The 18,629-nt window shown below is 49.6% G+C and overlaps 1 protein-coding gene across 3 annotated transcripts in view; it reads right to left on the bottom strand.

Moving 5' to 3' along the window:
• Positions 1-18,629, bottom strand: part of LOC118233667 (calcium-binding mitochondrial carrier protein Aralar2) — a 63,121-nt gene that overhangs the window by 8,645 nt on the left and 35,847 nt on the right. For all 3 annotated transcript variants that reach the window (XM_035429488.1, XM_035429489.1, XM_035429490.1), the window contains 7 exons: positions 17,782-17,866; positions 14,540-14,624; positions 13,118-13,276; positions 11,629-11,681; positions 11,223-11,303; positions 5,622-5,762; positions 1,739-1,877 (listed from right to left, as the gene is read on the bottom strand). In XM_035429488.1, the coding sequence (XP_035285379.1) occupies positions 1,739-1,877; positions 5,622-5,762; positions 11,223-11,303; positions 11,629-11,681; positions 13,118-13,276; positions 14,540-14,624; positions 17,782-17,866 (743 nt within the window). The remainder of the gene's footprint in view (positions 1-1,738; positions 1,878-5,621; positions 5,763-11,222; positions 11,304-11,628; positions 11,682-13,117; positions 13,277-14,539; positions 14,625-17,781; positions 17,867-18,629) is intronic.

The raw sequence follows: 18,629 nt of genomic DNA, 5'->3' as shown, positions 1-18,629 counted from the left end.
CATCTGAATACAGATATCACCGGTTCTCCAAAGCTTCAGCGTTGGCGTGACTTTCCTGGTTATAACGTGACCGAGCGGGCGGTGCATTAGCGCGTTCGCCGTTAAACACCCCCCCCCCCCAACCCCCCCCCCCCTCCAATAGGGGGAGACGAGTGCGCTCTTTATTTCGATCTTTCACCCTTTTTACGAGTTCGCCGGGGGGGGGGGGGAGATGCCCCAATTGACCGAGCCCCTCCCCCCCCTCCCCGGGCCTGTCGTTCCCATTACGGGCCCTTATAGATGCTGCAGGGCCCTTTTTACTCAACGCCCAAATGAAGCGTTTGAGTGCTCCTCGTGGAGACGTGGGGCCGCGGGGCCCGAGAGCCCCTCACCTACGTAAGGGCCCTCGGGAGCCCCTGCAGAGAGGCGCGGAGCGGGGCGGGGCAGAGCGCTACGCTGCAGCCCGTCCGCCCGAGCTACGCCGCCATTGGCTCGTAACGTCTCGCCGCCCCCGCCCCCCTTTTTTTTTTGCCGAACGAGAGAGGGAAATTACTCCTCGTCGGCGGCGGCGGCTTTTAATCGCCGACGATGTCGTCCGCTGATTGCCGAGGAGGGAGCGCGGTCTGCTTCATTTCCTCCTCCCCCTCCCCCCCGGTATAGCGAATTAGAAGGGGGGGGGGGGGGGGTGGGACGCAAACATTGGCCGTGAACCGCCGCTCCCGCGGTCGAAAGCCTCGCGGTCTCTTTCGAACCCGAAGCGCAGGCCGGAAGAGAGGGTCACGGGTCCCAATCACAGAGAGGAGGCCGCTCCCGTACCCTAAAGCCAGGCGATTCGCCCCAATCGCACCTGTAAAAAACACAAAAAAAACAGGCAGCTGTGCAAACGAGCTGCGGGCCCTGTACGTCAGTACCAGCTGTCCTGCGTAAGGGACGTCCGCTGAGAAGCCACCGTGCAGAAACTGCAGACGGAGCACGCGATTCAATTTCCTGCGCTGATTGTAAATCGTCAAATAAGCGAAACAATTTCCTTCAGAAATTATTTCCTTCCATGTCGAGAAACAGGTGACAAAAAAACAGCTGGGAACCCGCTAAATTATTAAACACGCGACCCTTAAGGGTATTAGCCTAAACCGCAGCTCCTGTTGAAAAAACCGTGGAAAAAAAATAAAATAAAAAATCTTTCCGCACAGACGAATGTCTTTCCACATTTCGAGAAATGTTCCGTTTGGCCTTTTGTCCAGACAAAAGTCGGGAGGAAGAAATATCGACCTATCAATCGCATGGGAGGCTGCGAGAAATGTATTCGTTCGTTTTCCTTTGCGCTCCAAACCATATTGGCTTGGCCGTATTTATTGTCTTTATAGCGATATCTGCTCTCGCCACGGAAATACCGCTAAAGTGAAATATATATCGAAGTGAAAAGCAGACTCCACATATTCCTCTATGCAGGAAGCACAAAAACAACAACAAAAAAGCAGAAATGCATAGGAGGACTTTGGCAGAGGTTTTCTGCGTGGTTCCACCGCTACCGACGGGTCTGTTTACCCCCCCAGCGGGGCTGCCTATGCTCCCTGTGCCCCCTCGCGGCGCGGGGAGCTGCCAGGCCCCCGCGTATTAAAAGTGGAAAACATCCCGGCTTCTTGGCAGAGACGCGGCGCTCGGAAAACCCGGCCCGGGCGGCCCAACGCTCTAATTAGGCGACCGCGGCGGAGACAGCGGTCGCCGACGGCTACCGGCGGGCCCGCGCGGGGCCACTCACCCGCCAGGGCCCCCGCCAGCAGCAGCCTCCCCGGCCCCACGCGCCCGTCCTGGTCCGACAGGGCCGCCTTGGTGTGCGCGTAGCAGGGGAAGTAGATGGCCGAGAAGGGGATGTCGCGCAGGAAGCAGGCCTTCGCGCCCTGGGGGAGGGAGGAAGCAGAGGAGAGAGACCGGTGTGAACAGCGCTACCCCAGACTGTTCTCCCCTAAGCCCTTTTTCTTTAAAAAAAGATTCTCAGTGGAAAAGTCATTTTTGCAGGCAATTTCTACACAATTCTATACAATTTACAATGCATTTTGCTCCACGTTTGGGCATTTAGCTTTGCAGAAGTATTAATATACAAGCAGACATTGGCCTACACACAGTATAGACAATGACACAACAAAAATAAAAATACAAATAAACCAGGATGGGGTATAAAATATGAAAAACAGAAAGCTGTTAAAAATACAGACATGAATGCACAGTGCAGAGATATGTTTGGATGCGCAGTGCAATGTTAATCTGTTTGAATTTTGAGCACAGATAACTGAATTCCGTGTCTTAGCAGAACAAGCTGACTTTAAATAGCTCTGCCAATCTAAATTCAGAACAGTATACCTTCTTAAAATGAACAACAGGAATTCTAAAATCAACAAAATAAAAACATCAGCGGTGGGGAGGTGGTACTTCAAGAGTTAAAGTACTTTTAACCAATAAAATTTTTATAATTCTGGTTAGTGTTGTTTCTCCTCACAAAAGTAGTTATTCGATCATGGTAGAATATAAAATGTTTCCATTATGACAGAAATGTAAACTGCCTTCTTTTGTTTCTTGCAGAAAATGCAAAGAAAGCCATTTTGTGCTGTGACTGAATCAACCCCTCGGTTAGGGGAACTAAGTTCAGGCCAATCAAAAACAAATGTTTCCCTGCGTGGGCGTGCTGGCATAACCTGGGTCTTGTACGAGGCTCGGACCTGATGTGTGTCGCATAATGATGTAAACAGCATCACTGGGAGTTTATTTTCAGACACTTATTTCAATACTCGATGACTTCTGACTGTACGGCCTTCCCGTTCATAAACAAAGAAACATCTCATGTCCCCTCCCTGGCAGCCGTCCAAGGGAAGGAAATGGGAGAGATTTTCCCTTCAGCAAAACGGTTTAATGCCAAGCGATGTGCAATTTTAGACAGGCTTCATTTAACTTCCAGGTTAATCCGCGCGGCGGACACAGGTAGCGGGGATTCCTGCGGTATCTCTTACCCCGAGCTGCCCCCCCCCCCCCCCCATACAGGAGCGGACTACCTGCTGAAAACTGCCAGATAACATCGTCCCCACCACCCTCACCCTCACCCCCACCCCCCCTCAGAAATCAGGACTTCCTCCGTCCGTCTGCGCTGCTTTGGCAGTGCGCTGGCGGAAAAGGCCGCTTAGAGCGCGGCGGCGCGGCTCTGACGACGTCGGCCCCGCCGGTCGGCCAATCGCGGTTCACCTCTCGGCGGTCTCGTGGGCCGAAGGCACCGGCCGGTCTCACGGGCGAAGCGTGAGGGAGGTGCCGTGTGGGAGAAGGCCCTGCTCTTAGTTAAAATGTATAACGGCGGCGGGGCTGGTCGTGAGCCCCCGCAGTACCCCCCCCACCCCCCTGCCCCCCCGCCCCCCCCCCACATGCTCTCTCTTCCCCTGAAGGAGAAAAGCAGGGTAATTAGAGTGACAAAGACAGCTCTGTGCACGCAGGGCCGGGCCGGAGGAGACAGTCGGTCTGGGAGACGGCAGGCCGGAGCTCGTCTCCCGCAGTGAATGCGCATTGTCTGTCTGTACGGGGGACAGAAGGCAGGCAGGGGTGGCAATGGGTTTGACATTCTTAACGTGCGCGCAGACAGACACACACACACACACACACACACACACATACACACTCACACATGCATACACACACACACACACGCACACACATACACACTCACACACACATACACACTCACACATACAATCACACAGACAGACACACACATGCAGACACAGACACACACATGCATACACACACACACACACACATACACACTCACACACACACATACAATCACACAGGCAGACACACACACACACATACACACACACAAGCGATACACATCTTCTCTATTAAAACTATACTCTAGCCCCTGTTTCCTACCCCCTTACAGACAGGTAAAAGCTGCTGACAATCACCTGTGGAATCTATGTTTTCATTGCGAGAACAAAATAGGAGCACTATTGGCAAATCAAACAGAGCAAAATTAATAGCTGAAATGTTCACTAATAATACCCTTTCATTCACCCAGAGTTTATTCAAATGTTACTTTTAATCTGGGAACTGTTAAACGCGTACATTAACATGTATCACTTAACCTTTAAATTGCTGAAGGTTCTGACCGATCCACACAGCATTTACATTAGAAAAATTTAAAATAAAATGGCTGAATCTCTTTGGGACTCAGCATTACTACTGCCATTGTCGCGCTTTACAGGCGTCTGTTAACATTAAACGCGTGCTACCCGCAGCCTCGGCTCTCCAGCCTTCCGGAATGATCTCTTTTAATCTCCGGGCAGGCTCGACTCCGTTCAGCTGCAAACGGTCCCCTCAGACCCGTTTACTACGACCCAAAACAAGCCCAACAGGACGCGTTAGCGTTAGCATCCAAACTGCGTTGTTCCGGCTGGGCGCCTGTCGCCCAGAGCGGCCCGTTAGCACGTTAGCGTCCCCAGGCCTGCTGGGAGCTCGCTGCTAAATAAGCGGGCCGCTAAGCGCCCTGTGTCTCAGATACTGGAGAATGCGAGGGAGAGAGGCGAGCCAGAATCGCAGGAGTGCGGCAGAACAGCACCTGAGACGCACCTGGCTGGATGTCTTATCACCAATGCCTTTAGCATCGCAGTCTTAAGCCAGAGCAGACTGTGATATGGCTAAGGTTTAGCATTTTAAGTGTTTTATCATCTTATATAGATACTGTTATATTTCAGTGTTCTCTTAATACAATCTTATATGTATTATGTGTGTGAGTGTGTGTTTGTGTGTGTGTGTATAATCTTAATGACTTCTACTAGAAAACATATACTGAACAGTGTTTTACTATCTTTCTATAAAATAAATTACTCTGCATGTGTGAGCGACTCTTTAACAGGAAGCAGGCCTTCCTGTTGTTTCTACATACACATACAAGGGCATGCGGATAACGGCCTCATTTACACACTCACAAGGCAACTGAATTACAAATCATGCGTCTCCCATTATACAAATCAGTGCAGTTGGATTGTTCACCAGTGCATCGCACCAGCACCATAAATGGGCTGCACTGTAATTCTGTAGCAGCTCAAGTACAGAGCAGTCAATCTTTATACTTCCACATTTTGTTTCACCTTCCTCTTTACTGAGGAAGCATACATCATTCCTGCAGAAAAATAATCAGAAGTGTGTGCTCCTACTTTTAAGCACCAATCGCTGAGTCAAAAGACCACAGAGAAGACTGTGGACCTGTTTGCATTGCATTAACATGGGAAAGCATGAATATTATACTATGATATTATACTGTGTATGTCATCGAAGATAATATTGTAATATTATAACGTCATTTATTTTATATATTATATGTTATATATTATAATTGTATAATAAACAAATATTTATATAAAATATATACATATCATATATATTTATGTGTGTACTTACCCTTATATACAGTATATAATACATAAGGGTAAATAATACTTTTGCAGGTAACAAACCACTTAAAAATAAAATTAGAGACATGACTGGCAATTCATAAGTGGCCAGGGGTAGAACCCAACCGCTCTATCCAGAGAGCAGCACCAGGGGGCAGTAGCGAGCTTCCCGGGAGGGGGGCCGGCGGGCCACGCCTGACCGAGACCCACCTTGTAGAGGCCGAAGAAGCCCAGGTCCCGCATGACGGACAGCGCGCTGACCCGGGGGCCCGTGGTGATCTCCCCGGCGACCTGCAGCCGGATCTTCACGATCTCCAGCGGGTTGGTGAAGATCACCTGGGAGCCGCCGGCCTGGACGCGGGGGGGGAAGAGGAGATTTACACAGCGCTCCGCTCCGCTCCCGCCCGTCACCGCCCTTCTGGAGAATAACCTACATTAACATGTCACTGCACCTACAGTCACATGCCGCAGCACAACACCTGCAACAGCTGGTTTTAAGAGGCTTCTGCATTCATCGCTATGCGTCTGAAGACGACTCCTTAAAACACAGTCTCCAGATGCACAGGCAATAGCCAAGATAGCATTTTTTAAAGACATGTCCCCGAATCTAAATACAATATATGGATATGTACACATAAAGGGCCTTAAAAATGAGTTTCATTGCCAAGAACAGAACTCTTTTGGGCAGTATGTAATTAGTATCATTCCTGTTTCTCTTTGATCAGCAAAGAGCACCCACGGGGAAAGAAAAGAGTGAGTTTTGAGAGTAGATCATAACCTGTAATTCTCACATCCAGCCAGTCACGTGGAAGCCAGCTAGCTCACTGCTAGCAATACAGGAGCAAGCTGGCTAGCAACAGATCACAGCAACAGTATTTGAGCTGAGCTTCATTTTATTCAGTAACTTAAAATAAATCCACGTGAAGAGAAATATTTCCAGTAATTCTCATTAATACTCCATTTCTGTTCTTGCCCACAGTTATTGAATTAATATATAGATACCTGTATATCAGATAGTAATCATACTCCACTTTCTCTAATAATTTGACTGTCTGCTGGCTGCAATATCTAGCATTAAAAAAGGGTCACTCAAGAAAATGAGTTGTGCATTTGTGCTTTTTGGGAAAACCGTGCATTTTTCACATAATTATCCAAACAGAGATGCAGATAGTTTTGTGGGGCAGTCATACATATTTAGTGTAGCAATCAGCAAGTCTCAGTAAATTGTGGAATGCGCCATTTCATGTATTGTTTTATTTTGTTAACCTGAGAACATTATTAGGGAATTAGCTACTTAACCCATGTGAAACTCCAGCAGGTGTAGTGGCATACGTGCTCATGCGTCTGCAGAAGAGAATTCAGGCCACAAGTGCAGCCCTCCAGGAAGGCTAGGCCGCTTGCCGCTAACAGAACGCTACGGGTGCACAGAGAAGGCTGCATCTGGGTCCATCGCATCAAATCGGACTTTATTATATGTTGATATTTGAGTCACATGCAGGGTGCGTGTGTGTGTGCTGCGTGCAGCCCCTGGGCAGCAGGCTTCCCACCAGAATGTGCTGGTTACAGGAATACCACCGCTGCACACAACGCTCATCTTCTTCCCTTTCAGGCTGAATGCTGAGGAAACGGCAAGAGGGTGGACTTGATTAAAGAGCCAAAACCTCCCAAACTAGAATTATAAATGACATTTAAGGCAAGTTCTAGCTAAAGAGGAGTTTCTTCTTTTCTTTATTTGAAATGATTGTCCCCTCTTTGTGTGGTGTTTGACCTCTCCAGTTCCACATAATTATGTGTGTACGCATATGTGTATGCATGGACGCGTACTGCATTTCAGTGAAGGCGCTCAGGTACTTTTACCGTTATTAAAACAGTGGCTCCTTCATGTGCTATCTCTGAATGCAGCCACACTTTCAGGCTCTGAAAACCTGGCTTGCTGCCGCCTCTTCAGAATGATAAAAAGAAAGAACATTTCAGGCCTGCTCTTATTTCTGGCCCTATCTTTTTTCCTGTTGCTCCTGGTTACTAACACTGTGCGCAGAAAGCGCCAGAAAGCAATTAGATAGAAATCAGTTTCCATGGATTTCTTCTTCGTTTGGGTACCCATAAAAAGGCATGCACTGTTTGCTTTTTTGCCGGAGTATATGAATGCTGAATTGTTTGTGTATTTATATCTTACGGGAAGGCATTAAATTTGTCTCAAATCTACGCCCGTGTTCAGTTAAAAGTCCTTTTTATAAGTGCTACCATATTTTTAGAAAAAGATGCAATCTCTTTATTGAAGGCACTCTTTAAACAGGAATGAGTGAAAGACCCAAACTTCGCTCTTCCATACAAAATAACTAGTAATTACTAGTAGGGGAACTTGCATTCGACAGTTGGACATAATTTAAATAAATTAAATTTAGAGAACAGACGTGTCTACTTATGCAGAGACATTTTTGTTTGTCGTTCTTCACTGGCTCATAAAAAATTGAACACCAAACCTGTTAAATGTCAAAAACTGTACAGTGAACCACAGGCATACGAGAGACTGCCAAATTGAATAATCAATCGACCTCAACAGCAATTGAACAATAAAAGATTGAACGGTCGGGGGGAGGGGGAAAGAACAAAACGTAATAATTAGAAAACAATTCATTTTAATTTATGCGATTCAGGGAACGGGGAAAGGGGGTCCTGGCCTTTTTTTCTCTCTTTTTTTTTTAACAAAAAAAAAGAGTTTACAAAACAGCAGGTAGTTTGTTGAAAGAAAGGCACATATTTGATTACAAGAGACAAAGTCAGAGCGGGGCGGCTAATTCCCGGTAATTACAAGGCAAGGCGATCTCCTGAGGGACTGGAGAAACTGCGCAGGCACGCTCGAGTAGCCACGCTGGGACAGGCCGCCTGAAAGCCCGGGTCAGGAGGGCCACGCGGAGGCCCTCTCTCACGTCAGCAGTTCCCACTTCCACACACACACGCGCTCAAAAAGCCACACAGCCACTTTACAGCCAGGAGCAAACATTAGATATCCTCCATTAATAATCACTTACACTTTCACAGGTGCCTCCTGTGCATGGCTAACGGGCGCTTACGGGCTGAAGGAAAATAAACTCGCTTCGCCATTTTTTTTGGCCAGAATTACGAACGTGCGCAAGTGGAAGGCTCTGACGCGCGTTTTTTTTTTTTTTACAGCTGTTCATATCGCGGCGGAGAGCGATCCGTTGACTGAAAATTAACAAAGCGTTTATTCTGCGCGCGTAATTTCCGCCCCTTTCCGACTCGCAGGCGCGTATTTTGAGCTTCGACGAGGGGCCGGCCGACCGGAGATAAGCGTAGTGCCAGCGCGTCCGTCAACGGAGCCTGACGTCCTTACCAAATAACCATCATGCCTCAGCGCCACTTAAACACACGCCGCATTTCAAAAGTGCCAATTTCGGCACGATGAAGAGAGGGGGCGCTGTGCCGCCGGTTTTCTGTGTGCGGCTTTCGATAGGCCGGGCGCTTTATTAACACGCTTCCCTCTCTCAGCGAGCGCCCCGTTCGTTTCCCAAATCCCTCTCCCTGCAGCACCCCATATTTTCCAATAGGACTGCGGAACCGCGCCCACCGTTGGCAGATCACAGCTTTTTTTTTACTCCGTTTTACTTCGATCAAATAAACAATTCCGTTTAGCATTTATTAAACATAAATAAGCGAGGTTTCGGGAGCGCGAGGCGCGGGCCGGGAGAAGCCAGCACCCGAACGAAAAAGGCTCGCCAGGGCAAATTCCGCGGGCTCTGGCAGCGCCGACGGACCCGTCACGAGAATCTGCTGAATCAACGAGAACTCGAAGAGGAGAAACGTTCTGACACCGGCCTAACGTAGCGAGCGAACACGCACGCCTCCCGCGTCTGCCGCACGTTCATATTCTTACCGCATTTGTGTTTTAGCTACTCGTGCATTTGTATGCACTTTTTCAAACATTTTATTACATTTCTGATGCCCAGTCAAATGTAAAAAAAATAAAATGTAAAAAAGTACGCGCAAGAAAATGTACAGAAGGCGCATTTCTAGGTATAAATTGTCCTGAAACTCTGTGTTTGGCCCATTGGCTTCAGAAAAAAAAAAAAAAAAAAAGGAATGAAAGGCCTCCTTTCATTGAGGGGCGCTGACGTGAGGGGAGTCGGCTGGAGGGGGGGGGGGGGCGATGTGGGGGGGGGGGGGGGGTTGGGCCTTACCTGCCGGCCCCTGACAGGTCACTGATCAAACGCGCTGGCTCTCTCAGGTAGCCGTCCCGTCTGTCCGTCTCATGTGGCAGGCATAAAAGCCCCGATCTGGCCGTCTGCGCTCCAGACACAAGGCACGCTCGCTAATCTACAGCCGCTGCCTGGGGGGAGAAGTACCTGTCTGACTCCTCCCCCCCCACCCCCACCCCCACACCCACCGCCTTCACTGATCCTCACAAAGATTCGCCCTGGCTCCCAGAAAATCCAATACGCTCAGTGACTGACATCAAACGGAGACCACGGGGGGATTCGACGCATCGCAAACTGCACGATGAACGTACGGCCACCTTTCTTAAAAAGATGGCGCGTACGCCATTTTTCGGAGTAAACAGAAACTGTGCACGGCCAGAGCAAGACTAATCCAGATATTGCGTGGCCCTGGATTCAATCAAAATCACTTAGCCACATAAGACAGAAGTTTAGCTGGATTCAATCAAGCCAGTCTGGTGCCCTGATAGATGAATGTTATTCTATTACTCACAATTAGCACACTTAGCTTTGTCATAGGTCCCCAGCCTGTTTCTCCAGGGGGGAAGTCACATTCTGCAGATGTTCCCACGCTGACTCACATCTATGAACTCTGTTCTCTAATAGATTAGCCTACCTGTTGGCCAGTTTTGTTCAGGAAGGTCTCTTGGTGCAATAAAGCAACATGTGCTACTTTCACAGGAAGACAAGTCCACCATTAACAACCCATCTTGCAGGCAGGTCAAAATGAAATTGATTAGTGATATTAAATTTGCCCGCAAGTTGCAGCAATTAAATGCCAATGAATTAATCGATTCAAGCATTCACAGAACAGCGTTTTCAAGCTCTGCATTCATAGCTAAGTGACAGACGTCAATGAAGGTCTGACCCAAAGAACAATGTCACGTATGAAGTCAGGAATGTGCACTTCATCATGTCCACTGAGGCACAGCCCACGGTGTCAATCACTCAGGGAAAGGTCATCTTCACCGGCTGCAACGTTTCACTTCCTCTGCCGTACCTCATCATAGCGAGCCATTTTTAAAAATACGGCACTGAATTAATCTCGGAAAGGTTGGACAAGGTTCGACTGTGTCGCAGTTGGCCTCGCAGTAGCTAACTGAGTTTAACCGGATTGAGGGGAGTGTCTTACAAACAAACAGGCTTTCTCTCTAAATGTACAACACTGCTTGGCCTGTATCACACTGCTACACTCACTTGACCATTTTCCCTTTCGCAACTTTCGCTTTCCCTCTGTTTTGTTTCAACTTACAATAAACGATAAAATTATGCAAGGTGCCTAAAATTAGGTGCCTTCTTGCACTTACATTCACTAACAAAAACCAACAAAAAGAACCACAAAGAGAAACACATTCATATGCTTGACATTGGCCAAGTAAGACGTCAAACTGTGGAATGATGGGATGTGTGCAGAAGGTGGTTTGAAATCAACTCAAACACACACTCAAACCAGAGATTATACGTGGTGTGTAATGAACGAATTATTTGTTTTTCCAGATAATGACTGAAAGCAGTGGCGCTACTGTGTCAGCGATTTGACCGCCTTGTTAATGTGTAGTCTAAGGGTGTTACTCACACATCCGCCAGCAAGGATTTCAGCGGGAAGTGGGATCGTTCCATCCTTCTGGACAGTTTTTCCTCGGACAAAATCATTCACCTGTAACATAACCATCGAAATATCAAACGCAAGCATATTCTGTACAAGCCACTACTACATTAGAGGCACAGTATCGTCATTTAGGACTGTATGCGAGGCTACAATAGTCAAAAATAATGCAAGACGCAAAATATAAGTCCTTTTTTTTATTGCCAATGAACTCCAGCTTCCCTGCTGATGTGCTAGGCCGCAGCGGCTAAACCGATCTTCAGAGAGCATATAGAGGGAAACAAAAGCTATTCCTAGATGAAATGTGTCCCCTGGAAAAGGCAGCAGGCACCATTTTGATTTGGATTAAGCGCGTGCGGTGGAACGAGGCACTTACTGTAAGCTTTATGGCCTTCTCTGGAGCCACACCCAGAAGCTGCGGTACCAGACCTATAATTAGGAAACACGACGATTAAAAAAAAAAAAAGAGCGAGGCCAGGAAGCAGGACTCGCGGGCTGCAGAGTTTCCTCAACACAACCCTAGGCCCACGGCATCCAACAAGTCATATTCCCCCAGCTAATCAGAGTTACTGATGTGAAACGTTTAGACATCAAACCTTTTAAGAGGGCTACAACGTGAAAGAAACTACACGCCTCCATAAACTCTCTCCAGTTTACCAAATTACAATGCAAAAGTTCCAGCCGGTTAAAGATAAACCAATTAATCACATTTTGAGCTCACGGAGAGCCCCTCCCACCTCCTTCGAGTAACAAACAGACGGATGACGGGGGGATTTGAGAGCGCGACGAGGCCTCGCAGACACCGGGCGGAAAGGTATCATTACGCCGGCTTTGGCGTATGATAATGAAACGCGGGCGTGGCCGCCCGAGAGCGCTTCTCCTGACGCCGCTCGCGGCCGAGCCGCTCGGATTGGCACTCGACTCCGCCGGGTTAATTAGACAGGGTCCTGAGACAATGACATCATCAGGCTACTGTTTCAGAGCAAATCAGATCCACGTGCGTCTTTCGCAACCGTTTGATTTCAACGTGGAAGCACTTAACCGATTTCAGGAGAACTGAGAGAGAGAGAGAGAGAGAGAGAGAGAGAGAGAGAGACGGGGGGGGGGGGGGGGAGGAGGGGGCGGCGGGAGACTGATCTTTGAATTTTATTTTTGGAAACATCTAACTTCGCCGTTTCACGACGCCTGGAAACTCTATACGCGGTATGTAAATTCAGCTTCCAGCAAAGTGGAAAACCGATTCTTGAACGGTTATGAAAACCATTAGTCAGAGTCCTCACTCCGCGTTTCCAGCACGCTCGCGCGGGCGCGGCGTCACTCATCCAGGAGGCGTGCGGTCGGGCCGCCGCTAATGCCTCGCATGTGCGCGACACAAGACCCCGACCGAGCCGTTAAAGAAGCCGCGAGGAGCTTCGGAGCTGGAACGAGCTCCGGTATGAAACGGAACACGTACCGCCATTTTCGCTGTGTTCCTCTGCCTCGGAAAGTCTTTCAGAACCCGGCGCGCACAAAAGAAACCGTCCCTGCAATCGTTCGCTCGTTTCTATTTCTCAGATTCGAATAGCAAGCGGCAGGAGGAAGCCTTTGTGAGCCGGGGAAAGATAACGGGCGTCAGATAAAGCTTTAGCACGTTCCGTCTAGCCCCGAATTCTTATCCTAGCTTTAGCGGTGTGGCCTCCGCGGCCATCATCCTCACACAGAGAGAGAGAGAGGCGCCGAGCGCTCGCTATCCTAGCGCCGCGGACGGCGGCCATTACGCAGGCACGGCCTCCACGCGCGCTTCTCTCCGCCCCTCCGACCCCCGTCCGCGGAACGGTTTGGCGGGAACGCGGGCTGTCGCCGGCCGGGTTTTTCGGGAGACTGACCTCTGTAGAGGCCGAAGAAGCCCTCGTAGCGCACCACCTTCTTGAAGCAGTCGAAGCTGCTCTTGTACATCAGCTCCCCGACGAAGGAGCCCGACGTGCGCTGGTTCTGCATGCGGGTCTTCACCAGGTCGATGGGGTACACCGCGGTGGCGCCCACAGCTGAGGGCGAGAGAGAGAGAGAGAGAGAGAGAGAGAGAGAGAGAGAGAGAGAGAGAGAGAGACACCAGTTACAAAGCAGAGTTCAGCGTTAAGGGTTTGTTTTTTCCCCACAATTGTCCGGTCGGCCATGTTGGTAAGAAAAATACTTGCCCAAACTACATTTATACTGCTCCGATATGGCAAAGTTTACTTGTTGCATAAAAAACTCAAAGCCTCTGTAATAAGATTAACACATCCACCTCCCCCCCCACCCCCCCAACAAAAAAATAAATTAATTAAAACCTCCTGTTATTTAAAACTGAACACATAATGAGTGAGAGATTCAACTGTCAGGTAAGTCTGTTCCACAGTAATATCTGTGGCATCAGTCAAGACCTTACTGTACTAATGTTCCTGATTCTATGATTGGTCAGTGGTCTCAGTAACCAATGTGACACTGGCCTTGTAACATTTTTTTTCTCAGACGCGACTCAGGCTTCTGTCCTAGAATTACGAACCAGCCCTGTCCAGGCAAGCGGCTGAACAGTTTTACTTTCCGCGAGCAATTGGACAGGCGTTTAAGTGTATAACCTTGAACGCCCAAACCCACCAAAATAAAAAAATGAGCTGCGTTGGGGCCTACAACGGGGGGGGGGCGAGAGGGGGCGCAAAAGGACGCGCAAAAAAAAAAAAAATATAAAACAAAGAAGTCACATGACTTTAAACTCATCAATTAGACCTCATCTCCAAAAAAAAAAAAAAAAAAAAAAAAAAGAAAGAAAAAAAAAAAAACTGCGCTAGCTACAAAGGGCTGCGATGCTGACGGGTTTTAATTAAAAAGGGTACTGAAGGGCGCTACCTCCTTATTAACCTGTCTCTGGGTGAAGCCCGTCTGGAGCCAAACCAGGCAAGGAGGCACCACCTCCGAAAAGCCTCTGATCAGTGACAGGTACAAAAGAATCTGCACACAAGGTTCCCGCGGGACACGCCCACCGCCCCCGCCCTGGGAGACGTCGCCTTCTGAAGGCAATGGGGCAGCTTTGTGCCGCTTACCCCGTGAGGCCCTACGGGGGGCTGGGGGCTGGGCCGGGGGGGGGGGGGGGCAGGTTATGTGGGGTGGGAAAAGTGGAGTGCGGGGGGGGTGGGTGGAGGGGGGAGGAAAGTTAGGTGGGGGGGAGAGAGGAGTGCAGGGGGGGTGGATGAGGGGGGGCAGGTTATGCAGGGGGGGAGGGGGGGAGGGGGGGTGGATGAGGGGGTTTAGGAACACAACGATCCGTGACCCACCTCCAGCGATTGAGCCCAAGCCGAACCTGTAGGCGGACTCGGCTGCCTGGACGAGGAAGGGGCGGGACACCTCGCCGGTGGACTGCTGCTCAGATGTGGGGGGGGGGGGGGGGGGCAGAGACAGAGAGACGGAAAGAGAGTCAAACGGCTGTCGAAAGGGCAGCAGAGAGGGGGGGGGGCGGGCATTCATGGTTTCAGGACAATCTCTGGGGTTAGCCTGACTCGACCCACCCCAGAATAGCATTTCCAGTCATTTCCAGTCATAGAAAGCCTAGCGGTAGCATTGCCACCCATTCCGATTCCACATGTTTCAGTCTCGGAGAAAAAAAAAAGCCTCAACATGCCTAATCATTATCATGCCCTGGGCTTTTTTTTTTTTTTTTTTTTGCTTTTTTTGCTTTTTTTGAGTTAAAAAGCTTAATTTGAAGAAGTTCGGTGTGTATGTTCAGGAATCATGCAGAGAATGCAGACAGTTCTTCTCGTTACTCTCTCTCTCTCTCTCTCACACACACACACACACACCATTTAACTAAACAAAGCAGCTGCTCATTAAGCGATCTGACTTTCAGTTTGTTAAGCCTGTGACAGATCCTTGCGTGCTTCTGTTGAGCGCATTCCGTTCTGTTGCGAAGCAAACTCCTGCAATTCGCTTTGCTGAATTAACGAAAGGAGGAGGGAAAAGAAAAATTACAAACTAAAACAAGCTGTGATTTAAGTCCGGGTTCGATTCTCCCCAGGCCTGGGACTGCTGCGCCATTCTGCGTGTGTTAGTCAAGCGGACGGGGCCGAGAGGCCTCGGGCGATTCGAACCCGCGCGGGAGCTCGACCGGAGCGTTAGCGGCCAGCCAAGCGCCGTGCCCCGCCCTCTCCGCGCCGCGGGTACCTGTCGCTACCTGCCGGGAGTCTTCGGAGTTCCGTCCGCAGGGCCCCTCCCCCGCCCCCCACCCCCCACGCCGCCGCGCCGCGGTCCCGCTCGTGGTTGGCGCTCCGGCGGGGGGTCCAGGGGCCGGCGGGGGCGAGGGGGCCCGGGCCGCGGGCCAAACCCTCCCCTCGGCTGGCTGCGGTAGGCCCCCGGCGTCTCCGCTCTGCCCCGACCGGAACCAGCCAGGCGCGGAGGGAGCCGCTTCGCCCCGCGCAGTCTGGGAGCACTTCTGACAGAAAGGAACATCCTGCCTCACCCCCCCCCAACCCCCACCCACCCGCCCTCTCCAACCCCAACCCCAACCCCCCCTCCTCCGCCCACAGCCCCCCCCGCCCGCCCCCCCCGCCACCGCCGAGCCGCCGTTCTCGACCCGCTCCGTCGTTTTTCATTTCCCTCGTCTGCACATCTGAAAACGAAAACGATCTTGGACGGCTGGAAGACGGGGAGGCGTGTGTGGAGGGTGGGGGGGGGCGGGGGGCGGGGGGGGACAATTTACGACTTTTTCTGTTTGAGAATTCTTGTGCCAGACCAAATTGCTGCCTGAAAAAGAGGCAGCTCTTTTCTGCGTCGGCCGACCGAACCGCTGGAGGTAGCTCACTGCAGCCCGCGGGGCCGGGGCGGGAGCGGTGAAGTCACGCGGCTGCGGAAACTGCAGCGGGGCGCCGGAGGAGACGGCCCGCGTTTACAGCGATTACCGCGTAAGCCTCCGTAATCTGCAATAACACACATTTCAGCATTTACTGCACACTTCCCTCCCTGTACGACAGTCCTGCACTTCAACAAAGTTAGGCCGAAGGTGCCTCCATAGACAGGAACAAAATTTGTGTCAACCTGAAATAGATGTTTAGACAAAAAAATGTACAGATAAACAGTGAATTAACAAGACAGTTCAAAGCTTGGCTTCAATTTCACATTGTACAATACCTGTACCCCAAAAACCGCAATAGCAGAATGGTGAAAAGTAAATTTATACTACAAAATATATGGCTGAATATAAACTTGTGTGGATTACATCATCTAGCAGGTGACTATAGCCCACTGTGTGCTAGCAGGCGAAAACAATTCAAGTAAAAAAACAACAGTAATCATTATAGATCTTTTTCAAATGTGTATATAAGCCCACCACTGCTACTTCCTCTGTCAACTCCAAACAGTGCAGACTGGCATTTGCTTCCTCTGAAACGCACACAGCCAGCTGCCACTCCCTGTCACACTGCAGTCCACCAGCTCAGCTACGCAGTCACTGTGCCGGCAGTAGGGATGTGAATAATGAATAATGTGGCAATCGGATACTCTTTTCACTACTCAAACGGTACTTGGATACTCGTTTTCTCTACTCTAACAGTATTTTGATACTCGATTTCTCTACTCAAACAGTATTTGGATACTCATTTTCTCTACTCAAACGGTACTTGAATACTCGTTTTCTCTACTCAAACGGTACTTGGATACTTGTTTTCTCAACTTAAACGGTATTTAGATACTAACGAGATCAGAGACGACCGTCGAGATGACAGTTGTCCCGTGTCTGTGCTGGCGAGGGCAGGATGTGACGTGTGCTTTGCTTTCATAGCATTCTGAGTGCTAGCTGTTCCGCCTGTGAATATTATTACTGTGCCGCACAATTTGCACTTCACATTCTCGCTGTTTGCTTGAATGAAATAATTCCACGATGCGCTAGGATGATTTCGCTTTGTGTTGGCTAGCAGATCAGCTAACACAAACGTTACTGGCAGTAGGCTAACTTTGCTCACTTGGATTTGTCAACCGTGAAACAGGCCATTTGTCTAATGTTGTCCCTTTGAATTTGGAAGGGGTAACATTTACATTTTTAGTGCGTTTTAACATAGTTAAACAGTTTCATCATAGGCTACAAATTTTATGAAAATGAATTAAACGCTCCTTATTTGTTTGCATTGGCAGAGTTTTAAATTTAAATCGAGTAGCCGAATATTCAGACATTCATTCACAGCCCTAGTCAAGAGGAAGTACACTTTCTGTGCGCTAACCACAGACAGACGGCACGCACCTGAACAAAAAATTGAGCTGTACTTGCAAAAGGAGGTGAAGGCAATACCGCCAACTGAAGCTCTCCCTCCCTGGTGGTCTCAAGTGGCAGTTTATATGCGACCTGCTGTTCAAATTTGGCAATGGCGAGTTTGACGTTCCGATTCCAGTTAACAGGCCACGTCACAGCAGTGACAACAACTGTTTATGCTGGACACACAGCTCAAAAGCTCCCAATAAACAATATGTATGAAAGAAATGTACTTCTCTGGAAAGCACACCGTAGCACAGAAAGATTTTGTTCTTTTTTTACCTGTCTCTGGACCTCGGCAAGGTTGTACGGAAGAGCCCCCTCCTCCAACGGCGCGATCTGTTCGATGTCGAGGAGGCCCACGCGCCTGCGGGGAAGGGAGAATTCAGTCAGCTGACCGCGGGGCGCTGCAGGGCAGAAGAGGGGCGGGGCTTCCTCCGAACACAGGACCCGCGCGGCGTTCCCGGACCCCGGACGAGAATTCCGACCGTCATGGGAACGATTATCTCTGGCATCTCCAATCAGGGTCGGCGGCGATTAAAGTATAGCGTTGCGCAGGACTAACGATCAGGTGCACGCCGGAGGAGCAATTACCGGTGCGCGAGGACGGCGCTGATGTAAGGAAAGCGATCCGCGTACAGTAACATCCGTGAGCCGCGCCTCAATTTCCCTCAGAAACGCCAAGCCGGCGGGCTTAGCTCGCGAACCCCCTTATCCGGACCGTCCGAGCGGACGTCTCCACTTCCTTTGATCACGTCGACCGTTTTTCCAATCAGTTTGGTCGGCGACAGGCCCTGGGACAAGCCTACGGTCGGCGCAAATTCAGCCTGTGCGTCGCTGATCCTGCTTTACCACAATGCATCATCTCTGTGCTCGGTAATAAAAAAAGCTTCATGAAATATTATCGCTGTTGTTTATATCATTAAAATGGCTGAGTTCAGGTCATCACTCTTTTTCAGATGAAGCACCAAAGAGAGGAATCATCTTGCTTTAATTAAAAAGGGCAGCAATTTACAAAAGCAAAGAGGGGGAAAAGGCCAAACAGCAAAGCGAGCGGATTTATTCAAGAACAGCACATGGCATCTTAGCATTATTTAAAGGTATTAAAAACCATATTTGATAATACCTCT

Source organism: Anguilla anguilla, chromosome 8 (assembly GCF_013347855.1).
Source record: "Anguilla anguilla isolate fAngAng1 chromosome 8, fAngAng1.pri, whole genome shotgun sequence".
Taxonomy (NCBI): Eukaryota; Metazoa; Chordata; class Actinopteri; order Anguilliformes; family Anguillidae; genus Anguilla; species Anguilla anguilla.
Note: the sequence above shows the minus strand (reverse complement) of the source record. Positions and strands in the feature narration are given on the sequence as shown.